This window comes from Arachis hypogaea, chromosome 3, assembly GCF_003086295.3.
Source record: "Arachis hypogaea cultivar Tifrunner chromosome 3, arahy.Tifrunner.gnm2.J5K5, whole genome shotgun sequence".
Taxonomy (NCBI): domain Eukaryota; kingdom Viridiplantae; phylum Streptophyta; class Magnoliopsida; order Fabales; family Fabaceae; genus Arachis; species Arachis hypogaea.
The window spans coordinates 3048735-3070044 of NC_092038.1; the positions used below are offsets into that span (position 1 = coordinate 3048735).

Here is a 21310-nt window from a genome sequence, read left to right on the forward strand (position 1 = left end):
ATAAAACAAGACACTGAGAGCAAGACACAAATGACAGAGACACAAAATTTTGTGTTCTTATATTTTGTTTGGTGATAAACTATAACAAATTATGAAAATCCAATTTATTCTCATTTTTTCATTCAAAAAATTTGAGAAAAAATATAATTATGAAAAATTAACAAAAATAATAAAAAAATAAATGAAAAATAAGTTGTGTTCCTTGTTAGTGTCTCTATATCCTTCCTGTCAAGATGGACACAAAATACACTAATTCAGTCTATTTGAACACAATATCTCTGTCCATATCTCATCTGTCAAACATGATTTTTTGTCTCTGTGTTCCTGTCTCAATGTCTGTTCTTATAAACAAACACATCTAGGAGAAGAAAATCAATACGACGAGGATATAAAAGAGGATGGAGAGAGAAGAAAAAGAAAGAGAATAAATTAAAAGACAAGCCGGTGGAAGTGACGACGGTAGCGGCAGAGATAATGACAATGATGTTCAAGAAAGAAGAAGAAAGAAGTGCACAGAAGAAAAAAAAGAAGAAAGAAGTGCACATAAGAAGAAGAAGAAGTACATGATGACTTAGTTGAAAACTTAATTTAAAAAAAAATTGATACTTTTTCAAGAAGTAAATTGATTTAGAATTGAAATCTGCATTGCAGTTGATTTGTGAAATGAAATCGGTATCACCTTGATGGAGAATCAAATCAATAAAATTTTGTCACTTGTATAATTATGTTAATAAAATAATTAAAAATAATATACAATTTTAAATGAACTAAGATTAAACATTAGAGGAGCAAATTACATTTTTTATTTCAAATGATCATTTATGATATATAGTCCTACAAATGTTTTCATAAAATACAAAATAAAACTGAAATTAGAACTAGCATTATTGGAGATGCTTTAAAGAATTTAAAAAATAAATATAGTATTTAATTTTAATACATTATCAATATAAATAATTAAATTGTTACATTTTAATTATGTAATAATATGTAATAAAAAATTATTTTTATATTATAATTGTATATATGATTATTAAAAAGCCAGATATAGTTAAATGATTATGTAAAATATTTTATTATATTAAACTCATAATATATTATTGGCTTTTTTATTTAAAAAATAATTTTGAGATAACAATTTTTTATTTTTATTTTAACAACTAGAGCAAACATTATCATTTATCCTATTTGCATTTTTTGCATTTTTCTTCGTTCGTTCTCTACATTTTTGAAATCAAGCTCTAAAATCAGTTTTAATTTGAATAGTTATTTCGTTGTTGAAGATAGTGAATAATTTAAGTTCAAATCATCAATTGAACCAGAACGAAGTTGATTATTATTTTGAATTCAATCAAGTGGTTGATGTGTGGTTCGATTCTAGTAGTTAATGTTTTCGTTCGTAGTTTATGATTCTATAGGTGAATAATGTTTTTTTGTTTGTGAAAATTGTTGTTCATCGTTTATGGTTTGAATTGAATGTAATGTAAGAGTTCTGCATTAAAAAAAATATTATTCTATATTTGCAGTAAATTTCGATGTAACATGAAGATATTTAAGTGTATTGTTTAAGAATTTTTGGTATATGTGTGCTGATAAGTTCTGCATAATTCAAACTCTTCTTCTCTCTCCTTCTCATATTCTGTTGTTTCTTCTTCTTTTTTTTTCATCATCAAGACCATCTTCTTCTTCTTATTTTCTTATTCATCTTTTCCTTTTTGTTTTACCTTCTCAAGTTTCTTCTTGTTTTACTCTCTTAACAAGAATAAAAACAAAAAATCAAACAAAAAAAGAAGAAGAAACACATAATGCTACAAAATTACTTTGAAGACGATGAACTTACATTCATTCAACTAAAAGAAAGAAAGAAATAAGAAAAAGAAGAAGAAGAAAAAAAATGCAGCATTAGAAGAGGAGACATTTTTCTGTATTTGCAGCAAATTTCGGTGTATGTAACACGAAGATATTTAAGTGTATTGTTTAAGAATTTTCGGTATTTTTGTACTGATAAGTTCTGTATAATTTAAAACTCTTTCTCTTCCTCCTCCTCATCTTCCGATACTTATTCTTCTTCTTTTTTCATCATCAATACCATCTTCTTCTTCTTTTTTATCTTATTCATCTTTTTCTTTTTGTTTTACTTTCTCAAGTTTCTTCGTGTTTTACTCTCTTAATAAGAATAAAAACAAAAAATCAAACAAAAAAGAAGAAGAAACACATAATGCTACAAAATTACTTGAAAGATGATGAACTTACATTCATTCAACGAAAAGAGATAAAGAAATAAGGAAAAGAAGAAAAAAAATGCAACATTAGAGGAAATATTTGTCTATATTTGCAGCAAATTTCGGTGTAACACGAAGATATTTAAGTGTATTGTTTAAAAATTTTCGGTGTATGCATGCTGATAAGTTTTGCATAATTTAAAACTCTTTCCCTTTCTTCCCCTCATCTTCTACGGCTGCTTCTTCTTCTTCATCTTCTTATTTCATTTTCTTGTAATTCTTTTCGAATTCAGCTTCGCAACTTTCTTCACTTCTCGCGACGATTTTGAGAGATTTTAATCATTGTTTGAATTTTGAGCGTTGTGGTTTGAATTGAGGGAGAAGAACCGTTTGCGCTATTCAAGAGTTAGGGAAGCGCGTGTTTACACGTAATCTAAATTGAGAATTGTTTTTGTTGGGTTTGGACTAACCTATATGAACTTGTACACCAAAAAGACTTGTATGTATAGCTGCCCTCATTTTGATATATATTGTTCAGACTAAATTTTAATTTGGTATTTAAAATTTTAAATGTTTTATTTTAATTTAAAAAATTTAAACGGATTTAATATTATCTTATTGTTAAATTTGACTCGATTAATTAAAGCTTAATGACTAATCCCTCGGATATTGCAGATGCATAAAGTGGGCGACTCTCCCAACCAAATAAATTCCATTCTCATTCTTAAGTGAGTATCGAATCCAAGTATCGAATCCATTAGACATGGTTAAGAGACACAAATCCTTATTCATCTATGTCAACTTACGTTAGTTATATTAGTGATAATTAATGGATTAATTTTACTTATGTATTAAAATCAAACATTATATTAACTATTAAATATGTTAATTTTTATGTCAAATTTAATTATAAGATACTATTAAATTTGTTTAAAATATTTTGAAATTGAGATAAAATATTTAATATATTAAAGATCAAATTAAAATTTGACTAAAAAATTAAGAACTAAAATAATAATTTATTAATCAATAAACACGATGGCCCATTCTTTTGCAACATCGTCATGTCGTGGACTAATGCACCCTTGTCATCACGTACTTATCTAAATAAAAAAAATTAAAAACCCTTAGGTGATCATTATTCATTACTGAAAGATATTAGCATTAATTATTAATTATTTCCTCGTTCTCATAATATCTGTTTTTATTTGTGCATAATTATTAATATAATTATTAAATTTCTATTGAAAATATAAGCAATTAAAAGAAAAAGAAACTATTTTTCTATTTAATAATAAAGAAAATTATAGGTAAAATTTAATTAATATCTTTTGAAATAAAAAATAATACCACTTAATCCATTAAAACGATAAAAATAAAAGAGATGATAATTTAAAAATGAGAAATCTGGTAATGGATCGGAGACGAATAAACATGACAGAATATATATATAGTAGCAAAGGTGGAACCCTAATAAATTAAAAATAGAAGAGGCGCCGATTAACATCGACCTACAAGTCTTTTGCTTTCCACATCACTTTTGATTTCCTCGTTACATATTTATGAAATGATGATAACCATGAATGAAACGACATAAAGCTATGTAAGGTCCAATATGGGACATTAGTTAAAATTTAATTATACAAGGGTTACACTATTTTATGCATCAAAAGTCCAACCATGAAAGGGTCCATCTCCATCCTGTGTCGACTGCTCAAAATTAACATTCATAATTAGGCTCTCAGTGAACGTGATTTGAGGCTGTGTCTAATAAAAAGATTTGAATTTTTTAAATTTTAAATTTTATTTTAAAAAGTAAAATATGATTTTTTATTATTTATTTTATAAGTAGGACTAAGACTTTGTTTGGATATAAAAAAAAAAAAAAAAGAAAAAAATGAGAGAAAAAAATAGAAAAAAATAAAGTTATTTGTTTGTTATTTGGATTAAGAGAAAATAGATGAAAGAAAATAGAGAAAACAATTTTTTTATTTAGATGAAAAGAAAAGTGAGAGAAAAGAAAATCATAATAGTATAAAATTACATTAATATCCTTATCTATATTATATATAAATTATAATTTATTAATGATAAGGAGTAAATGTGTAATTTTATTCATATTGCTACATTTCTCTTCATTTTTACTATTTTTTTTCTATTTTCTCTTCTCATCTAAACAACAAAAAAATTATTTTTCCATTCATTTTCTCTCTTTCCATTTTTTTTTCTTCAAATTTCTTCAATTCAAACAATGTGTAAGAAAAAATATAAGAAAGACTGAGAGAAATAATTTAAAGATGAGATATCACACTTTATTCTTGAAAATGAAAATTCAAAATTTAAAAAATCTAAATTCCTAATGAAATATAGTTTAGAATAATGATTGAGTTTAAGTTCATGAATAATGTTTAATGAATAAATTATTTTTGTAACTAAATTTGATCAATTTATTTTTTTATAAAAAATTTTTGTTATCAATTTTTAAGTTATTGGACTGACTTAATTAAATTTATTAATTAGTACAATAATTTAATCATGTAATATACTAATATCACTGTTAATTCATTATCTTAATTAATATTTAAGGAGTTGGTATGGCTAAAAATATATCTTATTTTTTAAAAATATAAATAAATTAAAATCAATTTTTTTATTTAAAAAATTGGGAAATAATTAGTAGAATAAATTAGAATTTTTAATTATTTTGCATAGTTTAATTTAAGGGCGCGACAGAAAGCAACTTAATTTAATGAGGATGTTTATATATATATATATATATATATATATATATAGATAGGTAAATGCTATCCTACTCTCTCTAAAGTAACATGTAAGTTACCCTCTCTCATGTGTCATATTTTAATTGGGTGTTTATTTTAACCTGAGTTACTTTCTCTACTATTTTCTCCCAAGCATCACCGTCTTATTGGTGTTTCATTTTCTCTTCCCAAATCATTGTTTTAGAAAAGGTATTCCAACTCTCTCTTTAATCCTCCTCACTCCTTCATCGTCGTCATTACGCATATTACCGTCTCATTCGGTGTCTTATTTTCTCTTCCCAAATCATTCTTCTAGAAAAAGTACTCCAACTTTCTCTGATTACGTTTATTCCTCCTCATTGTATTCCTTCATCGTCGTTGTTACGCCTCCCAAGCATCACCGTCTCATTGGGTGTCTTGTTTTTTCTTCCCAAATCATTCTTCCAGACAAGATACTCCAACTCTCTCTAATTACATTTACTCCTCCCCACTCCTTTGTCATTGTCGTTGTGCTTCATAAGTATCACCGTTTTATTGGGTGTTCCATTTTCTTCTTCGGTCAGGTCGTCACCGTCTTTCAAGATATTATTAACTCTCATGAGATTAAAGTAACTCAAGTTAAAATGAACACCCAATTAAAATATGACATATAAAAGGGTAACTTACCATATATATATATATATATATTATTCTCTTCTACTCTTCATTTTTATAATTATCAATTAATTAAAAATAAAAGAATAATAAAAACAAGAAGAAGAATGACAAAAGCTTGCTGTAAGGTTAGGTGAATGAGACTAATAACAAGATTGACCAAATCTCATGCAGATATTCTTCCCTATTTCTTAATTGATTCTTCTCATCTTAAGCATCAGATCGATCTCCCATCCATACGATCATTCATTTGCTTTTGGAGTATCATCATGGAGTAGATAATTTATAAATTAGTTAAATAATAGTTCAATTAGATTTTTGACTATTTAATTAGATTATTGTCGTAAACAAGGTAGTAATAATTAAATTATCTTCAGTCATAAAATACTATAAGCAAGTCACTGCAATATATAAACTTCGATTAGGGGGATGCATTGTATCTGGATGAATCTACACCCTACACACTAATAAATTTTATTTTAAAGCTTAAAAGTTGGAGTTAGAGAGCACAAGAATTTTTTAATCATCAAAAGAGTTTATATAAACTTTAAAGTAACACATCCATACAAAGAAGGATTATGATATCTGTACACTAAAATTAGTCATTAATATAAAATATACGTCGAAATATAAATATATATTAAAAATAGATTTTTAATAACTAATTTTAATATACAAATAATATTTTTATAAAAATAATTATCTTTTCTGTCCATTTAAACAACAAATAAATCTTTTCTATCCACTTTTGGTTGAATACTAATCTAATGTGATTCAATTTAATTTAATTAATCACTTTCAAGTTTCAATCAATCTAACATGGTTTATAATAATTGAGAATAAAATTTAATTTAAAATTACTGTATAATATAAAACGGTTATATATATATTTAATTATGTAATATCATATTATTAAAAATAATTATTTTTATATTGATTAAATAAATAATTATTTAAAAAATAAATATAATTAAATAATTATATAAAATATTATATAATATCAATATATTAAAATTAAATTATTAAAAACAATATTTGAATATAGAACATTGAAAAAGTTGAATAATAAATATTACCTTATTTCCTTTTTCTAGTATGATATGATGTTGTTCATCATGGCAACTTGCATTGCCAAGTCAATTACTCAAACATAATATGGTGGTGTGTGTGGAATTATGGGACAATATGGTATATATTTAATATTTCCCCATATATGATGCAAAATAGTGATTCCTGCATGGAAATGTATTCACATTTGATTCGACATTGAAGAAAATTTATTAGTAATATAGTCTATGATATGGTCAAAGACTTGAGGGTCAAGGAGGCACCGCTTTATTTTGCTTTCATGACTCTGCTGCATCCGTGTGCTTTTGACTACTACCCAGCCATCCTTGACTCACTAATAATTCATGGATTATATTGGGGACCAATAATATAACAACTGCTAAATTATCCTGCTACCTTACATTGATTACACTCACTGTTAATTAGCCCGCCAATTAACACTATAAATGTGTTAGATATAGCTATAGAGTCTAAATAAATAACTTCTCTCTATAAATGTGAGACATTTTTGCCTTCTTCCCCAAGCTGTAACTTTTTATTGGTTTAAGTGATTAAGACCATTCAGTTCTAAATATAATATGAAATTTTTTATTAGTTAGTTTTTTAATTAAGAAGGTTTATGAGACCTTTATCAATTTATTTAATTAGAAGTTTCGTTATTATACACATAAACTTAGAAAAGAATGAAATTTTTTTATTAAACTTATAAAATATATTTATATAAGAATGTGTTCAGTGTTTCAATAAAAAATTTCAGTATAGATATTATCCTTTTAAATTTTTTTAAAATTTCACTTAATATCTCCGTTGTCTTTTTTTTTTTTATAAGTGAGTATAAAAAAAATTATAGTCATTTTAGCATATTTTTTGTGTCTTCATCACTAACAACTACTTTTTGTTTATCAGATGTAAAATTAATTGAGGAGTGATATGAGACAGCAGATTTTGTGAGTTGTAGTCATTAATTAGTCATCAATAATATATTTAATAGTGTAAAATTTTATTTAATAGTAAAAAATCACTCATTTTTGTTTTACTCGCTAAATACTAGCCAAATTTTAACAAATCTGCTAATCCCTATACTTCTCCAAATTAATTTTTAATAACAAATGTATTTAAGTCTTTGTATGTGTCCTTTATTTTTTTAAAGATAAACACGTGAATTAAAAATATATAATATTTATTTATTATTAAAAAAATATATATGGAGAGTGACTGGTTCATCTTGTCTCCAATCCAATCCCTTCCTGGAAGGTTCAGTGGTTCAGTAGACACAAATGAAGGTTATAATAGTAAAATCACATAACGGTTTATAACCCCATTAACCATTCGCCAACTAAACTCATTGCTAATCCCCTGTTACTCTCTCACTCTTTCAGTTCGATTCTGTCTCTAATTTTTCCCAGGTACACAACACAATCAATCATATATAGTCTTTTTGTTTCTTCTCTATTCATCTTCATACGATTAAAATTTTTCCTAATTAATTACCCTTTCTTGTTCATGCTCTATCTTTGGGATTCAGTTCTTGTGTTTAGAAGCAATCATGATCTCTGCAGATTCTCGTACGGAGAATTATGCTGGTTTCGTATATGAGAATGGTCCTATGTCGGTGTTCTCCAATAGTAATAATCATCAGAACCCTGGAAATGTGTTCAAGTTTGAAGATTCATCTTCAAATCATGCAGAATCTCCTACTAGTGATGATCCTGATGGCACAAATAATGGAGAATCACACGCAGAGAGTACTAAGCACTCAAACCCTATTCTCAGATACATAAGTGAGATTCTGTTGGATGAGGAAGATGATTTGCAGCAAAAGCCCTGTATGTTGCATGATTGTTTGAAGCTCCAGGCTGCCGAGAAGGGGTTCTACGACGCCATCGGCCGCAGCTACCCTTCGTCGCCGTCAAAGATCTATGGTGGTTTTGGGGATGATTGCCATGATCCTGATGATAGTAATTTTGGTAGAACAACTAGCTCTGAGAGCAATAGTAGCAGCTACAACACTAGTGAAAATTCATGTGAGTCTGATTGGTTCAATGGATGGGGTGATTTTGAGTCCAAATTCCTTCAAAACTCTCTGATTGAGTCCCCAGAAATGAAGAACTCCTATGAGGTTTTAGGGTTAGGTAATTCTCAAATTAGGGATTCGCATGGTTCTGTCTATTTTCAAAATGGAACCTTGCACAACATAATTCCAGATATGCTGCCATCGATTACTGGAGGAGGTAGTGGTAGATCAAGGGAAAAGAGGAGCCATCATGTAGATGATGGCACACAAGAAGGGGAGAGAGGAAACAAGCTCTCAGCTGTGTATGCCGATGAGTCGGAGCCATTGGAGATGTTTGATGCAGTGCTGCTTTGTCAGGATGGCAAGAGTCCTGCCATTTTTTGTGGCGACCGCGAATCCGACTCGGGTGGATCTAATGTGAAGGCAAGCCGTTCGAAGAAAGGTGCGAACAAGGGTGGAGCTACCAACAAAGGGGGCACCATAAGTACAACAGTTGATTTATGGAGTCTCCTAACTCAATGTGCACAAGCTGTGGCAAGCTATGATCAGAGGAGTGCGAATGAGATACTCAAGCAGATAAGGCAGAACTCTCCGGCTTCTGGCGATGGGTTGCAGCGTTTGGCTAAGTACTTCGCCGATGGCCTTGAGTCGAGATTAGCTGCCGGGACACCCAAGTATATCCTCCTTCAGTCAGCATCTGCTGCAGATATGTTAAAGGCATACAAAGTTTACATCACAGCCATCCCATTTCAAAGGATGTCAAATTTCTTGGCTAATAGGACTATTCTGAAGCTAGCACAGAATGAAAGCAGTCTTCACATTATTGACTTTGGGATTTTCTATGGTTTCCAGTGGCCTTGCCTCATCCAGCGCCTTTCAGAAAGACCTGGAGGGCCTCCTAGGCTTCGGATCACTGGAATTGATCTTCCTCAGCCTGGATTCAGGCCTGCAGAAAGGGTTGAGGAGACCGGGCGACGCTTGAAAAACTATTGCAAGAGGTTTGGGGTCCCATTTGAGTACAATTGCCTTGCACAGAAGTGGGAAACCATACAACTCGAAGATCTCAATATCGACAGGAATGAAGTGACTGTGGTTAACTGTCTATACAGATTGAAGAACCTGTCTGATGAGACTGTGACCGCGAACTGTCCAAGGGATGCCGTGTTAAGGTTGATCAGGAGGATAAATCCAAACATCTTTATTCATGGTGTGGTCAATGGCACTTACAATGCCCCATTTTTCTTGACTCGATTCAGGGAGGCGCTCTTCCACTTCTCGGCATTGTTTGACATGTTTGAGGCCACTGTGCCACGCGACAATCCACATAGGCTGATGTTTGAGCAGGGGTTGTTTGGAAGGGATGCCATCAATGTCATAGCATGTGAAGGGGCTGAAAGAGTAGAAAGGCCAGAGACCTATAAGCAGTGGCAAGTTAGGAACAGAAGAGCAGGGTTCAAGCAACTTGCAATTGCACCAGAACTGTTAAATAGAGTCAAAGGAATGGTGAAGAAGGAATATCACAAAGATTTTGTAGTGGATGAAGATGGAAAATGGGTCTTGCAAGGATGGAAAGGGAGAATTCTCCATGCGCTCTCTCCTTGGGTTCCTGCTTAACCAATCATGTGGAAACATTCCAATGTAATCTTTATTATTCTTTCTTTCCTTTTTCTCCGTTTGAGTTTCTGTTTTAGATTATTGGTGCTAAATTTGGTTCCTAGTACCTTAGTTTAGCTTGGTGTAACATGCATCTGCATGTAGCCAAAATTAGAAGATTAATCTGAAATCACATATTAGATAAAAGATTATCCGATGTCTCCATTACGGTGTACTCTTTTTTTATTAATATGAATAGACGCAAAATAGAATGAAAATAGCACTTATTTCTGTTAATATGTGCACTTTTTATGTTATGATAACTCAATTTCCCAAGAAGATCGCTAACATTTTTGGTCCTTTTTCATTACTACATTGCTGGAACTTTGTCATATTAAGAAATGTTGAATGAGTAGAATAATTTCAACTATGGATTCCAAGTACAATCCTTACAAACTTGGGCTGTAGGCATGTAGCATGACATCAAAACATAAGTTTGGCCCTTTATGTTTTTCTTACCTTTTTTGTTGGAAGCCAAGTCACACAATTTTGGAGGCACTACTCCTATGGTTTTCCTACTTCAACTATTGGAAAAGCATTTGCCACTTCTCTTATTAAGATGTCTCCTACTTCATGTAATAAGATATTAGCAACTTCCTCCATAATTGTAACTTGGTGAATGTCATAACTTGCCACAGATTTAACCTACAGTTGGTCCCGTGAATAATACAAATCGTCCGTACATATATCATACTGTTAGATTGCGCCCACTTTGATCTTGTTCAACCAACTTGCAACACAGACATGTGTTGCTGACTCATAAAACCAATCTATAAAATCACCACACATTTTATATTGTGGAGTGTGGATCCCTGACACACAACTATCTTTAAATCATTTCTTCTTTTCACTTTCATATGCTATAGAAGTGGTGGATCTGTACTTATCATGCCCATGCTTTATATCTTTATGCCAATCCACAACTATAGTCTATAAACATCTATCTATTATCTTTTTGTATTGCCACTTCGATTTAAACTCTAACTATACTATTCAATAATTCAACGTTCTACTATGGATTTATGAAGGAATTACAAATTTTAAGGCGCATCTTTTTTTTTTTTTTTTTAAGGAACTATACTAGGCATTACACCCATGTTTCACACACACACACAACACACTCACACACACTACCATGGGTATCATGGGTTCTTAAACCAACAACCAGCCTCAGCTGGGATTTGAACCCGGGTGCAGCGTTATATGAGGCGGACAGGTATGCCAACTGTGCTGGGTCTCAGCTGCAGGCGCATCTTCCAATCCAGCCTATCTCTTTTTTTTTTTTCCCGGGTCATGAGCTTATCTCCTTTTTGTTTTATGAAAGAGCCCACATACAATTATTTGACCATGATTGTCTTTTTATAATAAGTGACTAATATATAAATAATCAATCATGGACACAAAAAATAATCACTACATTAATTATTTATATTAAATATATGTTAGAACATAATATATATTTTGAAAATGAGTTTAATAATATATTATTTATATATAAATACATAATGATTAATTTAAGACTTGTTTTGATAAGCTTTTACAAAAAGATATTTTTTGTAAGTAATCTTATTTTAAAAAATCTTTTAAAAAATAAAAATAATTTTATATTTAAATATTTTATATTTAAATATTTTATATAAAAATATATTTTTTATATAAAAATATATTTTTTATCTAACAATTATGTTTGAATATAATAATATAAAAATATTTTTTTATTTATGTTACAAATAATTTTTTTAAGTGAAAAAAATAAAAAAATAAATTGTAACTTTTTAAAATATTTTTTTAAAATTTTTTTAGTATTTTTATTTTTACTACTAAAATTTTGTTAAATATATTAAAAAATAAAAAATATATTTTTTATTTTTTTAACAACTTAATAACATGTAAACAAGCTCTGTAGGGATTAATTTTTGATATAGGAGCATTTCAAGTAACAATAAATCACATATATGAATTCAAGTCTCGTCGAGAGCAAGACTTAAATATAGCATGCGAGTGTAGTGTGATTGTTAGAACTTAAAAGTTAGAACCAAGGTTGCGAGAACCGGACCGGTCAATAAACCGGTGAGGTCACTGGTTCAATGGTTTACTGGTTCGACCCGGATTCGACCGGGGTTCAACCGATTTATTAAATAAAATAAAATTATTAAAAAAAACCTAAAAATAATTTTAAATATATAAATTCAATAATTTCTAACTTAATAAAATTTAAAATTTCACATAATAAATTATCCATTACTTAATATTAGAAGTTTACAAACAACTTCAAACATCAAAATTTAGGTCCATGTGGATGATTTCACACTTTGACTTGTGACTAATGAGCCATTATGAATGCTTTCATTATCTTTATGGGGTGGCATGGACTTTTTAGAGGGTAGACAAGATGGGATGGCTTTTCTTTACTTGAAAAGAAAAATGACATGTGAATTATGAAAGAAATGGACCACATCTTCAAACCATTTTGGAGGGGACTTCTCTGCTTACTTGATCTCGTGGAAGGCTGCACGCAAATGCCATTTGCTTCAATATATAACACATGCTTTACATTTCTCCAATAAAGTTTATTTCGAATGAGTTCTACAAAAGCTTACCCCAGCCACTACCCTAGTAAGTTGTAGTTTATCTAAACACACACAAAGCTGATCTTAGAGATGTAAAATATATGTTGAAATTTTCAAATGTAATGATTATTATTGAGTATTTTCTATTTACAATTCTTAACTAATACCTTGGCAAAATCTTTACTAAAATACTTTCACAAGTAATAAGGTACTGTGTTTTGATTCTTAAACTGAACAAACTTGTAGCTTTGAAAAGCTTTATTTTTCAATGTAATGAAAAGAGTTCAAGTAATCATGTGAAACCTATGCCTTTGCCTATGGGACTATTCTATAGTTGTCTAACAACATATTTTGGTAAATGATCAGCATGTTCATGGAAGATATAGTTTAGCAATCAGAATCAACACAAGAGAAGAGTAGGACATCCATTCAAAGTATATATACACATACTTTTTCATTCAAAAATTCTTGGAGCCTTCGCTGGACGATTTGTATATCCTGTAAGCAGCAATGCACATTGTGAAGTTACCAATAACGGTCAGCGCCGCTTGAAGAGCCACCAATACCTGCAACTCATTACAGAACCCCTCATTCATTTTGTATGTTCAACCTATTTCAATAAATTCGAGAGCACAAGTGTACAACTCATTAATCCTAAAATTATCAATAATTATAATATAATTGTGAATCATACAGAATTAGCATTTATATGATATTTATAGCATCAAATAACCCAATTCACTGATGAACAAATAACCTCAGCAAATAAATCAAAAACATTCAAAGAAAATCAAATTCATGAAGCAGCAAACAAAAATCAGAAGCAGCAAACAAAAATCATGAAGCAATAAAAAACAAATTCACTGATGAAGGCAGAAACATGTTTAAACAGATATAGGAACAGATATAGGAAGCAGAAACATGTTCAAATTCAACTTTAGCCCAATTTAAGCAGCAAAAAATTGAAGCATCAAAATTAAACAGATATAGGAACAGAAACATCAAAGATAAACATGAAGTCATGAACAGAAAGGAACATGAACAGAGAGCAACATGTTTTCTGTGATACAGAGGAACAGGAACAAGAACAGAACCATGAACAGAAACATGCCCGCATACATGAACCGAGGTGGAAGGCAGAGTATTACCGGCGACGACGGTGGAGGTGGAGAGCTCGGCGACGACGGTGGAGGTGGGGAGCTGGGCGACGGCGATGGAGGAGAGGTGCGACGGTGGAGGTGGCGAGCTGGGCGACTGCGATGGAGGATCGGAGCTCCGCGACGGCGATGGAGGAGAGGTGTGACGGCGATGAGGGGCTGTGGCCTGTGCGAGGGTGAGAGGGTGAGAGAAACTGAGATACTGACTGAGGGTGGTGGCTGGTGGCAATTAGGGATTTAGGGTTCGTGAAGGAAACCTGATGCTGATAGAGTGATAGCCCTTTTCTTTTTTTTTTTTTTTCTTCTTCAAAACGACGCCGTTTTGAAGTTTAGTATTCAAACCAATAAACCGTAAAAAAACCGAACGGTTCTCCCGGTTCACCGATTAACTGCCGGTTCGACCGGTTTTTTACCGATTTTTTGCTAGCCGGTTTCTGACCTTATCCGGACCGGTTAGGTGACCGGTTTTCGGTTTTTCCGATTGAACCGGCCGGTCCGGTTCGGTTTTCAGAACCATGGTTAGAACATAGTCAAAAGCCGTTACAATTAAAATGCGATAAAAAAATATTTAAAAAATATTGAACCACCATTTATAGGATTTTCTTTAAATAAATTGATTGTTTATTTATATATGTTTTCCTAAGATTATATTTGTAATACGATTTGAATTGATTTAAAAAATAAAATTAATGTAATTTGTTAAGATTTAAATGAAATTGGTTTGATTTTTTTAATCTAATATAATCTAATTTTATTCAAAAGGTTGTGATTTGTATTGTATCAATTTGAATTTATTTTTTTAATTCAATTTATCTTTTGTGATTTGAATTGGATTTGTTTTTAAATGTGATTGACTGATTTGTTTGTTCAAGTAAATTAAGAAAGTATATTTAGTAGATCCTTTTCAAAAATTTAATCTTAAATGTAAACGAATCAACATAAAATTTAAAAGATTGTTAAAAGGTGATATATATATATATATATATATATAACCATTTTCTACCTTAATTCATGACAATAATAAAAAAATTTTACAGTTTACAAATTTAACCTAACAGAATTACAATTTTATTCTTTATTTTATCTTATCTTTATATTATTTTTTTTATCTCATTTTTATTTTTATCTTTTATAGATAATACTCTATATATATTTGGTTTTACTTTCATAATTCAATCAATCAAAAACGCACTCTTTATCTGCTCTTTGAATTTTACTAATATATATTTCGATTAAGAATAGTGTTGTGTTAATAGTTTTCCCCGCCTCTGTTCTAGGCTTCCATTACTAAACCCGGTGAATCCATTTCCCCGGAAGTTAAGTAGGCAAGGAATCCAATCCCGACTCTTTAATTGTTTTCAGTAGGATTTCTTTGGGTTCACACAGTTTCATATTGATTATCGTGCATTACCAAATACCAATGGACCAATTTGGCATGGTACGTTAACGAGTTATGACTTATGAGCTATTTCAGAATCCTTAGCCTTGTTTGAATTTGTAACTAAAAATAAAAGCTTTAATAGAACTTGTATTAGTTGGTGTTTTGATCGTTTCGTGCGTGGTAATTAATCACGGTTTTTGTTTATTTATTTTTTAAATGGTTTTGCAGGGTGATTACTACATCAGCGAAGAAGATGAAGAAGTCTACGTGAATCATGATGAGGAGGGCGGCGAGGAGGAGGAGGATTATGCTTTTAAAAATTATTACCACTGTTACCCTGTTTCTTCCACTGAAAAGGTATTATATAAAGACTGAGTCTTCACTGTCACCATGTTAGTCTTATAATTTTACTAAATTTTTAATTAGATTTTTTTAATTGAATTTTTACATTGCTTTTAATTTTGTAATTAAGCCCTTTTCATATTAAAAACGTTAAAATTAACATATTTTTTCTTCTAAAATATATGCAATCAAAGATATAATTAGGTTTTTAATTATAAATATCTTTAATTTACAAAAAAATATTCAGTTAATTCTAATTTCTTTTTACAATAAGGAAGACCTAATTTCAACTAATTGAAAGACCTAATTAAACCTTTTATTTTTTTTAAATTAAAAAACGTTGGGTTACTTTTAATAGCCATAGTATGCACTTTGTATGAATCAATTGCATCACAACATTGTTATGCATTCTATTTGTGTATTTATTTACTACGAATCTTAAACTGATTATGGCCTTTTTGTTTTCTTTTGCAGTCAAATTTGGAATCGGGCAATAAGAGTATGTATACTAACATGTTACGTTTTGCTAATTGATATGAAGTAGTTATGAGATTTGATACTTTTTTTTTATGCCTGTAAATGCTAATGTGTATTCTTTTTGCCACCAGTTATCATGCCCCCTTCAGCACTTAATATTTGTGAGTGAAATATATATGTGTGCTTTCAGTAATTTGATTCAATCTTTTTTCACCTCTGAGCTAGATTAATAAGCTTATTCATATAATTTGTAAACATTACAGTGTATGCTGGAGTGGAATACCCTATGTTATTTGAAATGAGACATCTTTCTAACGGAAAATTTTCTCACTGTGGAGTCCTAGAATTCACTGCTGAAGAGGGAAAAATTTGTGTACCGAGTTGGGTATGTGATTGTCTTTTGTTATTTGTTCATATTAATCTCTTTCTTTATGCCATTATCTGTAAACATCTAATCAAACATTGTATTATAAATACAAATAGTTTCTCTTATTATGTTGACATTACATTGAAATTGAACTCTTTTTCATTTACAATTTGTGCTGTTTTTTGTTACATTTGTTGTTATCAGATGATGAAAAACATGCAGCTGGAAGATGGAGATCTTGTGCTTCTGAAAAGCACCACACTTGTAAAAGGAACATACCTCAAGTTGCAGCCTCACACAAAGGATTTCATGGATCTCTCAAATATAAAAGCAATGTATATGGAATACCAGATTTAATTGAATCTTAAACAATTTTTACATGCTTCACATAACAATAGTTCAATGATATTTTTCTTTCTTTTCTATTATATTCAGGCTGGAGATTAATCTGAGGAGCTTCTCATGTGTAACAACTGGTGACACAATAATGATTCCATACAACAACAAAGAGTACTACATCGATGTGATTGAAACCAAGCCATCTCATGCTATCAGCCTCGTTGAAACAGACTGTGAAGTTGATTTTGCTCCACCTCTTGATTATAAAGAAGAAGTTAAGAAACAGTTGCCATCTACTTCATCTGACAAGAAACAACAGCAAGAAGGTTGTGAATATTTCTTTGATTTATTTTCTATGTCATGCGAGCGTAAAAGAGTTTTACATTGTTATTCAATCAAATAATGTGTAAACAAAATGGGTTTACTTTTGTTTTTTCTTTTTACATGAACGGTTTGGTCTAGTGTAAAATTTCAAGACAGCTTTTGAGTTTAGTCTATGTTGTGCACTTTCAGCTGATGACACTGACATTCTAATAAAGATTGGAGAGTTTGCACCATTCTCTGGTTCTGCAAGGCGTTTAGATGGTAAGCCATCCACACCATCAGATAAACAAGTTTCTTCTTCCTCTTGTATGGCAAAACAGCAAGGTGACAATAAACACAAGAGTTCTGATTCCAAGTCTTCATCGAATACTACAACTTCTGGGAAGCTTCTCTTTGGGTTAAGACCACACAAGGTGAGTGTGAGTCCTATCTGTGTATAATAAATCTTGTGAGTTTGTAAATCTTGTTAATATTCACCATTTCTTTTTCCGTGTTAAGGCCTCTCAGAAATCCACTAATCAAGACAAGGCAGAAATAACCCAAAAGCCACAAGAACCAAAGTTCCAAGCTTTCACAGGAAAAAAGTATTCACTAAGGAGTTGATTCTTTTATTAGGTCTTTTTGTCTATGTCTTGAGTTTAATTTTAATTTACCGTGTAACAGCAACATTATTGGTATTAGTATAATGGTTATTTATTTTATTATTTTTGCTGAAACCTAACAAGAAATATATTCATTCCTTTCTTGACAAGGATTCTCTGATATTCCCTTTACAATATTCATTCGTTATTAAGAAATCTGAAATTCTCAGTTATAATAAACTACAGTTTGGATTATTGGCAATAACATGCAAACATGTGCTTTAAAATTGCAATGATAGAAAGCTCTCTAGTACTGAACAAAATATTCATATTTAATAAAAATTCAAATAACAATTACATTGATGAGACAGGCGCCTACACAAAACAAGGCACTAAACTTGTATTCTAGACTAAGCTTTCACTGATGTCTCAATTGCAACCTTATATTTGACGATTTCATGCTTTTCGCTGGCTTCCCAGAGTTCTGGAAATGCCTCCCTGATATTATGGATGCTTTCCAAAGCATGATCAATTCCTGTAGTTCGAACGGAAGTACCAACCTGCATTCATGCGGCATTTCAAATGAACCATTAGATGCTAATTCAGTGCACTAAATATTGAATGTCAATTAAAACAACACTCTGGTCCATTCCACTGATCAACATGTAAAACTAACGACAATAAAATGTGAAAATGCAATTCCATCCGATTTTACGACCAATTTAGTTCATTAATCAGTAAAGTAGTTGGGATAGGAGTCTTTACCACAACTGTGTGGAGGCCTACGCGTTTGGCTGTCAGTAAATTGCGGGTACTATCATCAAAGAACAACTGAAAAGAGAAAATGTTACAAAGGAGAGTTGTATAAGAAGCATGCCATTTAGAAAGGCTACACTGGTAAGGGAAGAATCGGTAATCTTACTGTTCTCTTAGGGTCAATATTTGCTATCTCAAAAACCTTCTCAAATGCATCTTCAAAGGGTTTACAAACAACTGGAGTCTTTGGAAGTATCACGTCAGGGCCTGGGTGGCGCACATACTCGTAGAAATCGAAAATTCCAGTGGAAACTGGTTTGTATTCGCTGCCATTTTTAACATCAAGTGTATTGATCTTGTTGGAGGGATTCAGAGTATCAAAGCTTATGATTCTTTCAAAGCAATCCTCAAGTCCAAGCCTTTGGAGTGCCCGAACTGCATGACTATGGTCTGCATTTGTAAAAATCTGAAAAGGGGTAAAACAAAGAAAACTTCATCATCATTATCTAATCAGATATTACATTCACAATAGTATATTGAAAAATAGAGAGGACCTTACCACTTTCCTAATAGGGAGGCTTTGCAAAATACCCCTTAGAACTGGATCTGTTTTCAGCAAGTGATATGGCAATCTCCCATGAACAAATCTGAACAACACAAAATTGTTTTAGATACCTATTTAAAATAATTCAACTTCATTAAAATGAATGTGAAGAACAATAAAATGGACAAACAAATGTGTGTGTTACCTATGAAAGTCATCATAGTCAAAGTCATAGCCAATTGCCTGGAAGGATATAATAGTAGACAAAAGGGAAATGACTTGTTCATTAATCAACAACTGTAAAAGTATATTTAATTAAATAGTTCAAATATAAGGTTGATTAAATCATACCCTCAGACCGGCCATTGTTGTCCCATAAATCTTATATAATGATTGGTTCACTTCAGGGAGTTTAGCAGGCTCCATACCAAGCTTTTGTAGCATATACTCTGAGCAATGCAAGCATAATAACACTTTCAGATTCAAAAACAGGTCATTTTTTACACACACACAAAAACAAAACCAAATATGTCAAACAACCCGGTACCTTCAATGTTCTTTGCTGTCTGAGCCGACAGCCCAGAACTGTAAGGATAAAGGGTGTCATCAAGATCTGCAAATCATCAAACCAAAGCAAGTTATATATAAGACAGCATCATGAATTATGCAAGTAAGAAAACAAAAGGAAAATTCAGCAGTGATCCTTAAAAGGCTTACCAAATAAAAGACAGTCATATTTTGCCTTTGAAACCTCCTGGAACTGATGTCCATTTTCCATTTTGACTTAAGAGTTCAGTTTGATATGCCTAATTGTAAAATAAATATAAATAAATAAGAGCATTTTAACAATACAAACCTTCAGAATTAAAAAAATAAATAAATAGCAACTTGGAGTACCTATATGAATTCCCATATCAAAAACTAACAACTTCATAAACAAATAAACAATTGATAACTATAAGCTTTGCACAGAAACAAGGATTTGGATAATCTAACGTGGGTAGTTACTAATTAATTCCCACTTAAGACGATCTCAATCCAAAAAGAACTCTATTAAGCATAAGCCGAAACCCATTACAGAAGAGGGAAAATTAACATATACCCAAAAGCCGAAGTCACTATCCGAAAAAAGTAACAGTTAAAACGGGAACAAGTTTCTGTTTTTACAAAGTAGAGTAAGTGGGGTGTGGAAGAAATGCAGATCCAATAATGGAAAACTTACAGGGAAAAATGATGAATTTGATTTCCGCAGGGTAGAAAAATGAGAGAGAAGTGAGAATGGAGAATTGAAGTGAGAAGGGGAAGGTTGAAACTTTAAATAGAAAGAAGAAACACTGAACAGTGCGCCGTTGAAAATATGACAGATTCTTGGAGAATCGCGTTCGTAGAAAGCGATTGTTGGTCACTCTTAACTCTTCTAGAACGACGACGTTTGGAATAGCTTGTTGAATGTCAAAATCTAATTAAAAATAAAATTAAGAATTAAATATTTAATTCGGACTTAGTATGAATTCGTGTCCAACTTTTTTGCTAAAATACTATGTTATATATAATTTATAAAAAATACTATTTTATTATTTTAAAAATTTAAACTTAAATATCTTATTTAAGTTATAAACCTCATATTATCACAACTAATTTATTTTTTATTTTTATATTTATTTTAATAAATATCTATTGATTTACTAGTATCTATTATAACAAAAAAATTTCGTAGTTTTCTTTAAAAATATAATTTTATGCACTGTGATCGCAAAATAAATTTTATACATATATCTAATCGTATATTGTTGTGTTAGTAAAAATAATTTTTTTTACATAAACTGTGTAAATGATAATTTAAAAAAAATACTTAAATGATTGTATAAAATATTTTATATTATTAATATATTAAAATTAAACTAAAAAAATTAATTATTAATTATTCACTTTTGGGATATACTAATCTTTTTCACAAAAATAATATTATTTTGAACTATGTCTCAAAAAATAAATAATTCAATATTGGGTTGTCTTTCTTTTATTTATATATATATATATATATATATATATATATATATATATATATATATATATCATGAAAATAGACAGACAAGTGTCTT

At 30.5% G+C, this 21310-nt stretch overlaps 3 protein-coding genes and 1 long non-coding RNA gene across 5 annotated transcripts; 2 read left to right on the forward strand and 2 right to left on the reverse strand.

Annotated features, from left to right (window-relative positions):
* The first annotated feature begins 7932 nt into the window (after nucleotides 1-7932).
* Nucleotides 7933-10607, forward strand: LOC112788034 (scarecrow-like protein 30). Its single transcript, XM_025830410.3, has 2 exons — nucleotides 7933-8109; nucleotides 8229-10607. Exon 2 carries the CDS (start codon nucleotides 8250-8252, stop codon nucleotides 10329-10331), a length of 2082 nt encoding a protein of 693 aa, XP_025686195.1. The 5' UTR covers nucleotides 7933-8109; nucleotides 8229-8249; the 3' UTR covers nucleotides 10332-10607.
* A 1983-nt stretch (nucleotides 10608-12590) lies between these two features.
* Nucleotides 12591-14399, reverse strand: LOC112788050 (uncharacterized). 2 transcript variants are annotated; one of them, XR_003195441.3, is made up of 3 exons: nucleotides 14089-14399; nucleotides 13391-13506; nucleotides 12591-12879 (listed from the first exon to the last, which is right to left on the reverse strand). It is a non-coding gene; the product is annotated as an uncharacterized lncRNA (long non-coding RNA). The 2 variants fall into 2 exon arrangements; XR_011879454.1 differs by lacking the exon at nucleotides 12591-12879 and having other exon boundaries at nucleotides 13041-13550; nucleotides 14089-14347.
* An 803-nt stretch (nucleotides 14400-15202) lies between these two features.
* Nucleotides 15203-18209, forward strand: LOC112788082 (uncharacterized). The gene is made up of 9 exons (XM_025830412.3): nucleotides 15203-15535; nucleotides 15707-15835; nucleotides 16295-16319; nucleotides 16429-16458; nucleotides 16561-16682; nucleotides 16869-16999; nucleotides 17100-17329; nucleotides 17517-17740; nucleotides 17826-18209. Exons 1-9 carry the CDS (start codon nucleotides 15518-15520, stop codon nucleotides 17928-17930), a joined length of 1014 nt encoding a protein of 337 aa, XP_025686197.2. The 5' UTR covers nucleotides 15203-15517; the 3' UTR covers nucleotides 17931-18209.
* A 7-nt stretch (nucleotides 18210-18216) lies between these two features.
* Nucleotides 18217-20588, reverse strand: LOC112788066 (uncharacterized protein C24B11.05). The gene is made up of 9 exons (XM_025830411.3): nucleotides 20431-20588; nucleotides 19926-20014; nucleotides 19756-19821; nucleotides 19560-19657; nucleotides 19414-19451; nucleotides 19224-19311; nucleotides 18831-19130; nucleotides 18674-18739; nucleotides 18217-18468 (listed from the first exon to the last, which is right to left on the reverse strand). Exons 2-9 carry the CDS (start codon nucleotides 19984-19986, stop codon nucleotides 18319-18321), a joined length of 867 nt encoding a protein of 288 aa, XP_025686196.1. The 5' UTR covers nucleotides 19987-20014; nucleotides 20431-20588; the 3' UTR covers nucleotides 18217-18318.
* Nucleotides 20589-21310: the final 722 nt, after the last annotated feature.